We start from the raw sequence: 11481 nt of genomic DNA, 5'->3' as shown, positions 1-11481 counted from the left end.
GTCAGCTTAATTTGATGCATGTTTACATAAAGCTATATAAAGAGGCGTGTTATTGAATGTCTTTTTAACTCATCCCCTGATGACACGGTTGTTTTTTCATTTGAGTCAAAAGCTGACAGTTGGTGAATTTTAAAGAGTTGCCCAAACTAACTCGAGTGGGTGGGCCCGCTGTACTATTGCTGGAATATTGCTGACAGCGGCGTAAAACTCACTCACTCACTCACTCACTCACTCGCGTGCGTGGATTCGTGTACAGTACCGCGGTATTTTCCTGGCTTTTAATTATAGAGATACCATGGCTACAAATTACATGATAGCCTTGAAAGTGTTTGTCGTGAAATAAAACCCAGGCTGCCAGACATCCACTCCAGGATCTATCTCAATAGAATAAATAATTCAAGTAGTGTAACTCACACGAATGAAATAATCTGCCAATCCCTCGAGACATCATCAAAACAAACATTATATATATCATAAATCTACTCATGTTTTTTATTTTGTTGTTTGGGCAACACTGGTTCACTATTTCGAAGTAAACAGACAGATTCCAGTTACCGCTGAAGCTATACTACCTGACATTTCGATCATTACCTACATACACATACATTACCATCATGCCTTTATTCGCATCAGAGAACTAAGCAAGATTGATTTTGTAATTTCGTCGGTGCACGGCAAATTCTACAAGAAACAATGATGTCCGCAGCTTTCAAACTCAGGATAATGTACCAGTATCTATTAGCTTATCTAGGGAACTTTATTGAACACTACCGTTGCCATGGAAACGTGACATGGACAAAAGCTGTCAAATAGATTATATCATTTCCGTCCGCCACAAACAACACGCTACGGGAGAATGTATATTAGTGGTTCGCATTATTGGACATTATCCGCATGGATTTTGGAAGAGAATGCTGTGTTTGTTTAATTATTAATTTCTTGAAGTAAAGGATCCAGACGCCATCAGTGACGGTCTGGTGGTAGAAACAGTGATTTGCTTATCTGATTTAAACATGTTTACAGTAGTAGATATGGAACTGTATGTTACATTACTTCGACTATATTTCCATGTCTCACGGCTACACATACTGATTGCTGGCTTTTAGCCAGGAGCTTGTGTTATGAATTGGTATCATTTTGGACATCAGTAAAATGGTATCGCTCTTTGTTGTGTCGCATATTGTCGTCTCGAAATAGTGATTGTTTCGATTTTTGATGTGGTTTGTTTGTTTTTTCACGCCGCATTCAGCAATATTCCAGCTATACGACGGCGGTCTGTACATAATCGAAGCTGGACCAGATAATCCAGTGATTGACATCATGAGTGTCGATCTACGCAGTTGGGATACGATGTCATGTGTCAACCAAGTCAGCGAGTCTGACCACCTCATCCAGCGAGACGTCTCTTAAAACAAGCATGGGTTACTGAAGACCAATTCTAACCCGGATCTCCACGGGTTGATTTTGATTTGATATTAGTGGAATCTGCCTGTTGTCTCGAAGTTTCAAACGTAAGGTGTTGCTCATATTACATGAATGAGTGAGTGAGTTGTGCTCATATATCGCAATGTTCCAACTGCGTCCCACCACGCCGGGTCAGGCAAACCAAGGGTTGATAACACGAGCGACGAACCAAGCCTTAGGAATAAAATCAACCAACCAGGGCCTCCTTTCACAAAACACTAAGGTGATCGTAAGTGACTAAGGTATCCTTAGTGCAATGTTAAAGAATAGGAGTTAAGGTTAACCTTAGTAAAGGTTGCTTCGTGAAAGGAGCCCCTGAAAGGACAAACCACCTTGAACTCAACATAGTCATGGGTGGCCCGGTCGTGTGATGCTCTGTACGAGGTAACGTACGTGTTATCCTGGGTTCGAATCCTTGTGTTTCCCCTATTTTGATTCGAAATTTGTCAGCGCCAAACTTGCTGGTGTCATTAAAGTTGCTAACGTCTAACACCTCAATCACTGTCTGCTTTCCTCCAACATCACGTTGACACTCAATGATGTAAAGGAAGTACTGGTCAAATGGCGTTAAACCCAGCTTACCCACTCATCTGAAATAATTAACCCGTGAAGATCCGGATTAGAAATAATCTTCAGTAACCCATGCTTGTCGTAAAAGGCGACTAATAGGATCGGGTGGTCAGGTTTATTCACTTACTTGACAAATGTCATCGTATCCCAATTGCACAGATCGTTGTTCATGCTGTTGATCACTGGATTGTCTGGTCCAGAATGGATTATTAACAGACCGCCGCCATACAGCTGGAATATTGCTGAGTGCGGCGTAAAACTAAACTGACTCACCCATCTTTAATAACTCACCTCACCTCATCGGTCGCTATTTGGCTGAAATATTGAAGATGCGACGTAAAACCTTAATTCACGTCAGTTTACCTCTTTGTCGCGAATTAGTTTTTAATGATAAAGGGATAATTCAACATATTTCACATATGCATGGTGTCGTGATATTATGGAAATCTGTGAGTGTATACATATCTTATCTTACACGTACATACATGTTACTGTTACCGGTGCTACTTCACTTGACTCCAAGTGCAAAACTAAACCAAAACTTAAACATCTACATCTAAACCAACATCAACATCTAAACCAACATCAACATCTAAACCAACATTTACATCCACACCCACACCCACACTTAAATCCGCATCCACATCTGAATCCACATCCACGGCTAAAACAACATCAAAATCTGAATCCACATCCACGGCTAAAACAACATCAAAATCTGAATCCACATCCACAGCTAAAACCACATCCACATCCGCAGCTAAAACCACATCCACATCCGCAGCTAAAACCACAACCACATCTGAATCCACATCCGCAGCTAAAACCACATCCACATCTGAATCCACATCCGCAGCTAAAACCACATCCACATCTAAATCCACATCCGCAGCTAAAACCACATCCACATCAAAATCTGAATCCACATCCGCAGCTAAAACCACATCCACATCTGAATCCACATCCGCAGCTAAAACCACATCCACATCTAAATCTGAATCCACATCCGCAGCTAAAACCACATCCACATCTGAATCCACATCCGCAGCTAAAACCACATCCACATCCGAAGCTAAAACCACAACCACATCTGAATCCACATCCGCAGCTAAAACCACATCCACATCTGAATCCACATCCGCAGCTAAAACCACATCCACATCTAAATCCACATCCGCAGCTAAAACCACATCCACATCAAAATCTGAATCCACATCCACAGCTAATACCACATCCATATCGGAATCCACATCCGCAGCTAAACCACATCCACATCTGAATCCACATCCGCAGCTAAAACCACATCCACATCTGAATCCACATCCGCAGCTAAAACCACATCCACATCAAAATCTTAATCCACATCCACAGCTAAAACTACATCCACACCCACATTCACATCCACATCTAAACCCACATCTACATCCACACCTAAACCCACAACCACATCTAAACCCACACCCACATCTAAACCCACATCCACATCTACAAACACACCCTTCCCCCACATCCATACCCGAACTCAAACCCACGCCTAAACCCACATAACACCACACCTAAACCAACATCCACACTCAAACCTCTACCCCCACATACAAAATACCCTAACAAAATGAACAAAAATATGCTTGCAATTGAATGACATTATCTTCAGATGCATCAACATGAGACCAATAATGATAATAAACATCATCAGATCTATGTGATAGAATTTTATCCCCGCCGAATAGACTGCACTTATCACACACAACGAAAGTAAGTAGGCGAACAGTATCAATTAGGTTCAATGCTAGGTGAATAGTGTACATTAGACTTCAATACTAGGTGAATTGTGTATATCAGACTTCAATACTAAGCGAATTGAGGACATTAGGCTTCAATACTAGGTGAATAGTGCGAATAGTGCAAATTAGGCTTCAATACTAGGTGAATAGTGTACATTAGACTTCAATACTATGAGGATTGTGTACATTAGACTTCAATACTAGGTGAAGTGTGCTCATTAGACTTCAATACTAGGTGAACAGTGTACATTAGGCTTCAATACTAGGCGAATTGTGTACATTACACTTCAATATTAGGTGAGGAGTGGACATTAGACTTCAATACTATGTGAATTGTGTACATTAGACTTCAATACTAGGTGAATAGTGTACATTAAACTTCAATACTAGGTAAATAGTGTACATTAGACTTCAATACTAGGTGAATAGTGTACATTAGACTTCAATACTAGGTGAATTGTGTACATTAGACTTCAATACTAGGTGAATAGTGTACATTAGACTTCAATACTAGGTGAATTGTGTACATTAGACTTCAATACTAGGTGAATTGTGTACATTAGACTTCAATACTAGGTGAATAGTGTACATTAGACTTCAATACTAGGTGAATAGTGTACATTAGACTTCAATACTAGGTGAAGGTGAATGTGTACATTAGACTTCAATACTAGGTGAACAGTGTACATTAGACTTCAATACTAGGTGAATAGTGTACATTAGACTTCAATACTAGGTGAATTGTGTACATTAGACTTCAATACTAGGTGAATTGTGTACATTAGACTTCAATACTAGGTGAATAGTGTACATTAGACTTCAATACTAGGTGAATTGTGTATATTAGACTTCAATACTAGGTGAACAGTGTACATTAGACTTCAATACTAGGTGAATTGTGTACATTAGACTTCAATACTAGGTGAATTGTGTACATTAGACTTCAATACTAGGTGAACAGTGTACATTAGTCTTCAATACTAGGTGAATTGTGTACATTAGACTTCAATACTAGGTGAATTGTTGACATTAGGCTTCAGTACTAGGTGAATAGTGTACATTAGACTTCAAAACTAGGCGAATTGAGGACATTAGGCTTCAATACTAGGTGAACAGTGTACATCAGGCTTCAATACTAGGTGAACAGTGTACATTAAAGACTTGAAGAATAATGTGAATTCGACTTCAATGATCCGACTTCAATATGACTTGGTGAATACTTTAGGTTAGACATGGTACATACTGTACAACACTAGATTTCCCCGGGACTTTATGAATAATTTGTTGCAGTCCACAATACGACTTGGTGAATAATGTGCAATAGCCTTTGATCGTCTTGACGAATAGTGCATATTCGACTTAATTAAGACTTTCGGATGAATTTTTATATAAGATCTTCAATAGGTTTGGTAAATAATTTACATTAAACTTCCATAAGACCTGGTGAATAATGCAGATAATTAAACTTTGATAATACTTGGTGAATAATGCACATTGAACTTCAATAAGAATAATTCCACCAGATATCAAACAGAACAAATATATTACTAAAACCTCAATAGGACAAGGGGGGGGGACAAGGACAAGATGGGGACAGGGTAAAGGGCGGGATGGGGGACAAGGTGGTGTACGAGCTGGGGTACAGGCAGAGGAACTAGGTTAGGGACGTGAGAATGTGAGTGAGTGAGTGAACTGGGTGAGGGACAGGATGGGGTTAGGGATGGGGTTAGGGACGGGATGGGGTACAGCTGGGGTACAATATGAGGAAAAAAGGTGGGGAACAGGGTGGGGAACTGGGCGAGGGACAGGGTGGGGGTAAGGGGCAGTGTGAGGGACGGTGAGGGACAGGATGGGTGAGGGGTGGTGTGAGGGACAGGGGGTGAAGGACAGGATGGGGTACAGCTGGGGTACAATATGAGGAAGAAGGTGGGGAACTGGGCGAGGGACAGAATGGGTGAGGGGTGGTGTGAGGGACGGGGTGAGGGGTGGTGTGAGGGACAGGGGTGAGGGACAGGGGGTGAGGGACAGGGTGAGGGACGGGATGGGGTACAGCTGGGGTACAATAATATGAGGAAAAAGGTGGGGAACGGGGTGGGGAACTGGGCGAGGGACAGGGTGGGGTTAGGGGCGGTGTGAGGGACGGTGGACGGGGTGAGGGACGGGATGGGGTACAGATGGGGTACAATATGGAGAAGAAGGGGGTGAAGAGCGGGGCGAGGGACGGGACGTGGGCAGGGTGGGGGTGGGACAGGATGGGGAACGGGATGGGTATACTCCTAATGCATTTAAAGATGTAAATTTGTCAGATTCAACTGATATGCACCAGACCCATGCATCATGCACTCAACTAAACATTCTTTCCATCTAAATGAATGAGTAAGATGATTAAATGTGTTCACAAGTGTAAATAAATACTAATATGAAAAGTATCACAAGCGTACCTGCTGGGCACGGCGAATGAGCGCATCCGTCTTCATGCGGCTGTCCTTGAGAATGAGCGAGCGTTGAATGACCGAATGGACCTATTACGTGAGTTTTTTGACATGTTGCGCGTGCAGAACGTAATTTCCGTGATATAGTTTTGAAATAGCTTACGAAAACAGATTAATTGCAACACGTGCCCTACTCACTGTCGAAGGGCATACAACGTTATATTCAACACTTCTCAGTCTGACGAAGGAAGAAAACCGTTGAGTACATATTAAATCTTGAAACGAGCAACCTCTGCAGACTTGGATGGGGGATGAACTATTTCGTGGGACATGTAAAACATCTCACCTATAGTCATTCGAAACGTTGTAAATTTAAGTATTTTTCGAGTCATATGGCATAAACGGTTTTGATTAGATTTTTGCTGGATTTAACATCTTCACAGTCGTTAGAACTATTGACAGCTGTGCTGATTTCGTCACACTCTGGCTGAAAATTAAATGGTGAGTGAGTGAGTGAGTGAGTTTTTGTTTTACGCCGCTTTTAGAAATATTCCAGCAATATCACGGCGGGGGACATTAGAAATGGGCTTCACGCATTGTGCCCATGTGGGGAATCGAACCCGGGTCTTCGGCGTGACGGGGGAACGCTTTAACCACTAGGCTACCCAACCGCCCCAGAAATTACATGGTACTTTTATAAGCGTTGATTTGTGAAATGTCGGATTGTGTTAGAGAGTTGATATTCACACTTGAGGATGAACCATTTGGTTTCACCTGAGAAATACTGTTTGTTTTCAGGACAAATCCACTATAAACAAAAAAACAATAATAATCGATAGGAACCGGGGTTCGAACCCACGACCACAAACTTCCCATGGGACATGCCCGTGTCATATCAAAAGGCGACGGTGGGGGTAAGTGCTCGCTTGTCACGCCGATAACCCGGCTTCTATTATATAGGGGCGATGGAGTAGCCTAGTGGTTAAGGCGTTAGTTCGTCACGCCGAAGACGCGTGTTCGATTCACACAATGTGTCAATCCCATTTCTGGTGTCCCCCGCCGTAACATTGCCAAAAGGCACAAAACCACTCACACCAAAAGATGGCGCTCAGCATTAAGGGGTGAAAAAAAGCTGTGGGGTATCCATGTTCAACATGTCAAGGGCGAGCACTATGAAACCATTTACATCCGAACAACTGGGGTGGTGGGGGTACCCTGATTGTTTAAGCGTCCGCTCATCCCAGTGAAGATCTGGGTTCGATCCCCACATGGGTACATTGAGTGGCGCCCATTTCTGGTGTCAAACCCCATGATACTGCTGGAATGTTAGTAAAGGCGGAGTAAATTCCAACTCACTCACTCCGAAAAACTATATCCAAACTATATGAGTGATATATTCTAAAACGCGACGTAAGACCCCATTTCGCCTCCCCTCAATAAATTCGTTTAGCTTGAAGATAAATACATTGCCCCAGCTGTGTATAGTCTCTATGACACGTAAACAGAAATCTGCAAATGGTTCCCAGTGAGAGCTGCAATTACTCTGGTTTTCGTTTACCGGGCTAACAAGGTGAATTTCCTCCTTTCGAAAACCTTACGGTTATAAAGAAATGAACAGCAAACTCACCGGCTCCATGGAACCCCATGCCCCATCAGTCGGCAGAAAACATCAATATACTTTCAGGCTAAACATTTACAGCAGTAGTTAGAGGTCTGACCGATGGTCATCCTGACCAATCGTGACAACAACTGGGCTGTGGAAATAGACTCCGGCTTGACCAGCCGAGGTAAAACAGATATGCTATTGGTCAAATTGACAGGAACAACATCAAGATGATCTACACTGGAACAGATGAAATCAAATTTGCAGTAATGTTTCTACTTGATTCCAGTACTTTACACCCCCACGAGATCTCGGGTTTCATCATGGCTTGACGTAAACCGTGCTAACTTCATTTGAAATATGTGGAGAGATGTATAGCGGAGTTTCAGGTTACCGCACACAAGCAAGATGACATTTCTGAAGAAAGGTGTGTTTCTTATGTGAGTTATATATGGCTGAAGGCTGTCGGTCACCTTGGCAGAGTTTATCAGGCTTGATAAACACCAACCCTCTTTTTTCGCCCAGGTATCCATCCTACGCACCCTGTTTGACTCCAGACAGGTTAAGTGACCTTCACGAAGTCATTTTTCTCCGCTCCAATGAGGTAGGCTTCGAAGGCAACTTGCTTCATCCCTCCACCATCCTGAAACTCGATTGCCTCTTCCTTCAACACTGAACCCTGACACCAAAACCTTGCCCAGTCACATCCTACTGACCCCAACCACGTCACATCTCATGCTTTCAACAGACTGACTGACTGACTGAGTTTGGTTTTACGCCGCTTTTAGCAACATTCCAGCAATATCACGGCGGGGGACACCAGAAATGGGCTTCACTCATTGTACCCATGTGGGGATTCGAACCCGGGTCTTCGGCGTGACGAGCAAACGCTTTAACCACTAGACTACCCTACCGCCCCCCTTTCAACAGAGACATACCTGTACCACGTCATTGCCTCCCCCATCCATGCTGGTGATTATTGGTGTGGTTGTTGTTTAACGTCGCACTCACCAATATTCCAGCTAAGACGGCGGTCTGAGTTCTGTAAATAGTCGAGTCTGGACCAGATAATCCAGTGATTAACAGCATGAGCATCTATCTACGCAATTAGGACACGATGACCAACCAAGTCAGCGAGCCTGACCACCCGATCCCGTCAGCCACCTCTTGCGACAAGCATGGGTTGCTGAAGATTCAATTCCGGATCTTCAGAGGTTTCCACACTGGTTCCTGATACGAACCCTGCCCAGTCACATCCTACTGATCACAGCCACGCCCCTCAACAGCTCATCTATACTACCCATCAAAAGTTTAGACTCACTAGTGTAAATGTAGCCACTTACTTCAGTCAACTGTTCTGAACTAAATTTTAAAAACTAATCCATACAGTTTGAATGTATTGTTTATACATGAGCTGATGTATTGTAAAACAAATTCATGACGTTGAAAAGTTAATTGTCATGTGTTCAATAAATGATGAAACTCGGTGAAAAATGGCGATTTTTTAATCAAAACTTTACACCAAAACGCAGCTGTTCACATGCACAATATTTGCACATGCTTTTCAGCAATTTGATGCATGATCCTCGTGCAATTAATCTGCATAAGGTTTGCAGATGTTTCCCCCAAGTTAGTGGAGAAATTCATCTTCGTTGTAACCATATGTACATTCATAACATATAGTGATTGATTTAAGCGAGTCTAAACTTTTGATGGGTAGTATATTTCAGCACAGACATACCTTGTGCCACGTTTTGTCTCCCCGCGCCAAACTTACACCCTTACCATGCCCACCTGCACCGTCTTAACTCAACCCTCTTCATTCATTCCAACATCCACTTATTTTAATTATTCCTCCACCCCCGATACCCTACTCTCCCCCATCCCCACCCCGCACTGAACCCAACTCACAACTCTCCAACCTGTTATTTACCACACCCATATATAGTATGACCAAAAATTATTGAGAATTTTAGGAATATCTTTAATTGGATTTCTAGTATAAACAACCTTGACCAGCTATCAAGTGCTTGGTTTCATTCAAGAGAGACAACTCCGTTAATCCTTTTTCATTAGTTTGTGAAGAGTTATCCTCCTTTGTTTACTTGCTAGCAGACGACATTTTCAGTGATCCTCAGTATGGATGATTAAGAGACGAGAATATTGATTTTAGAGTATTATAACAAGGACATCAGATCAGCTAAAGTGATTTCAGGTAGAACAGGCATCCCTTTGTCCACTGTGTATCGTGTTTTGAAAAATATTGCAAATGGATATGGCATTGAGCACCAGGGATGCGCAGGTAGGCCCAGAAAATTGACTGTCGGTGACAGGAGGCGGCTTGGTATTCTTGTTTCTAAAAACAAACGAAGGAGTTTAGAAAACTTATGGCTGGATATGATTGATAGAGGAACTGTGGCTGTCTGTAAGGAGACAATTAGAACTGAGCTGCATGCAATGGGTTGGCAGAAAAGTCGAGGAATTCCATCACCGATCATGAAACCTGAACAAAAGGAGCGAAGGTTGAACTGGTGCTTACAGCATAGAAATTTTAACTGGGACGATGTGATTTTCTCAGATGAAAGATTTGTGTGGCTGTTTCCTAATACACTGAAATTCTGGACCAAACAAACTGAAAAACCTTTGTATCAGCGCCCAAAGTACAGTCCGAAATTTAACATGTGGGGTGGCATATTTGTGTTAGGGTCAACGCCCCTCTGTGTATTTGAAGAGAATATGAACAGTGAGCGGTACACAGATATTCTCGAGGGACATTTACTTCCATCTGCTCACGCGTTCTATGGAAACTTTTGGATTTTCCAGCAGGACAACGACCCAAAACATCGTTCAAAGCATTCACAGGCCTGGTTTCGGACCCAAAATCTGACATTATTAGATTGGCCAAGCCATAGAACCCTGACCTAAATCCAATAGAAAATGTTTGGGGACTTATGAAGGAAAGTGTCAATAAGAAAAATCTGACAAATATTGTTGAAACGAAAGAAGAGGTGGTCTGATATTGGGACAGCATGGACCACGACTTTCTAACTTCTTTGATCAGTAGTATGCCCCGCCGCATTGAAGCCTGCATTGCTGCCCATGGTGACTTGAAAAAATACTAACTGTTCACCTGTCCCTTTGAATCTGGAGTTATTTTCTGCTAATATTCACATTTAATACGTGAGTAATGAGTGAAAAAAAAAAAAATCTCAATAATTTCTGGTTGTACTGAGGCTTTTACCATTTTACGGCTAGAATTGGTCTCCAGTAACGCATGCTTGTAAGAGGCGACTAACAGGACCGGGTGGTCAGGTTTACTGACTTAGTTGACACATGCCATCGTATCCCAATTGTGTAGATTGATGCTCATGCTGCTTATCACTGGGTTGACACAGCTCAATTATCTAATTTCAGTATATTTTCAAACCTGAATGTTAATTAAATTTAGATTCACTTTGGTAACGAGTCATTAGATTTCTTAAAACCATGATCGCTCTCTTCTATTCCGTGAATGTGATTATATCTGCAGTTTCAGTACGTATGATGATGGCATGATGTTAGCATAATGAAAATATACGAACTCTGTGACGAATACCTGATACTTACATGCACATAACTGAATATATCT

General features: G+C 42.2%; 1 protein-coding gene across 1 annotated transcript; it reads right to left on the bottom strand.

Moving 5' to 3' along the window:
* Window positions 1–2576: 2576 nt before the first annotated feature.
* On the bottom strand, window positions 2577–3272 carry LOC124261498 (serine-aspartate repeat-containing protein I-like). Its single transcript, XM_046695818.1, has one exon. It carries the CDS (start codon window positions 3270–3272, stop codon window positions 2577–2579), a length of 696 nt encoding a protein of 231 aa, XP_046551774.1.
* Window positions 3273–11481: the final 8209 nt, after the last annotated feature.

This window comes from Haliotis rubra, unplaced genomic scaffold, assembly GCF_003918875.1.
Source record: "Haliotis rubra isolate DU_JTF1 unplaced genomic scaffold, ASM391887v1 Scf8, whole genome shotgun sequence".
NCBI lineage: Eukaryota > Metazoa > Mollusca > Gastropoda > Lepetellida > Haliotidae > Haliotis > Haliotis rubra.
Note: the sequence above shows the minus strand (reverse complement) of the source record. Positions and strands in the feature narration are given on the sequence as shown.